General features: G+C 65.1%; 1 protein-coding gene across 2 annotated transcripts in view; it reads left to right on the plus strand.

The window, feature by feature from the left end:
• The first annotated feature begins 233 nt into the window (after positions 1-233).
• The window catches only part of LOC119100896 (angiotensin-converting enzyme), a 32,764-nt gene continuing 32,125 nt past the window's right edge, over positions 234-872 (plus strand). For both annotated transcript variants that reach the window (XM_037224089.1, XM_037224090.1), the window contains exon 1: positions 234-529. In XM_037224089.1, coding sequence (XP_037079984.1) covers positions 254-529 — 276 coding nt within the window. In that variant the 5' untranslated portion in view covers positions 234-253. The remainder of the gene's footprint in view (positions 530-872) is intronic.

Below are 872 nucleotides of genomic sequence, written 5' to 3' on the forward strand. Positions count from 1 at the left end.
GTCATCTTAACTCTCTTAAAATGGATTCAACATTCTACTACATTTAGCCGACCAATTTCTGCACCGCACGGCACCTAGCTCGTTCCCCGCCCCATCGTACCACCGTCTTGACCCTAAACGGCAAACGCGGCCGCCGGTCGACCGGCTGCGTTAGTTCGCCCTTCGGCCGCCAGTCGGCGCCGGCACCCCCAGCCGTCCGGCCGGCCGGCCAGCCGGCCCATTAGCGTGCCCGACTTCGCATTCGCTCGCTGCGATGGTAGGACGCTGGACGTTGTGGCTGGCGCTGGTGGCGGCGGCGGCGGCGCGGCCGCAGGAGGCCGATGGCACGCCGCAGGTGGAGGTAAAGCCGCAGGACCTGGCCGGCGACGGGACTGCCTACACGGTTCAAGGCTCCGATGAGGAGCTGCAGGCGAAGGCCCGCGCATTCCTGGCCGTGATGGAGCCGCAGAGTGAGGAGCGCGCCCGCACATTGGCACTCGCCGAGTGGGCGCACGCCTCCAACATCACCGACGAGAACGAGCAGGCCATGGTGAGTCGGGCGCGTCGCGAGTGGGGGTGGTGCGTGGACGGCGCGCTTGCCGGCCGGCGGCGCCCGCCGAACGGTCGCGATTCCGTGGACTTTGCAAACACAGCGGTCCGTTCGGCCATCATGAACAGTCGCGATTTCCATTCGTGATTATGTCGCGGTCGCGAGTCATTCACCGGTGCGATCCGCCGAATATTTTGCTGGCACGTCATATTAGGTGTGGCGCCATCGGGATGGAATTCGTCCTCAGAAAGTGGGGTCCAGAGCCATGTAGATCCAGGGTCCGGGGGCCCCGAGCCACTGGGGCCCAGTTCGGACACGAACGAGCCCACTTTTCTCCTCCAGT

Source organism: Pollicipes pollicipes, unplaced genomic scaffold, assembly GCF_011947565.3.
Source record: "Pollicipes pollicipes isolate AB1234 unplaced genomic scaffold, Ppol_2.1 Scaffold_4881;HRSCAF=5763_pilon_pilon_pilon, whole genome shotgun sequence".
NCBI lineage: Eukaryota > Metazoa > Arthropoda > Thecostraca > Pollicipedomorpha > Pollicipedidae > Pollicipes > Pollicipes pollicipes.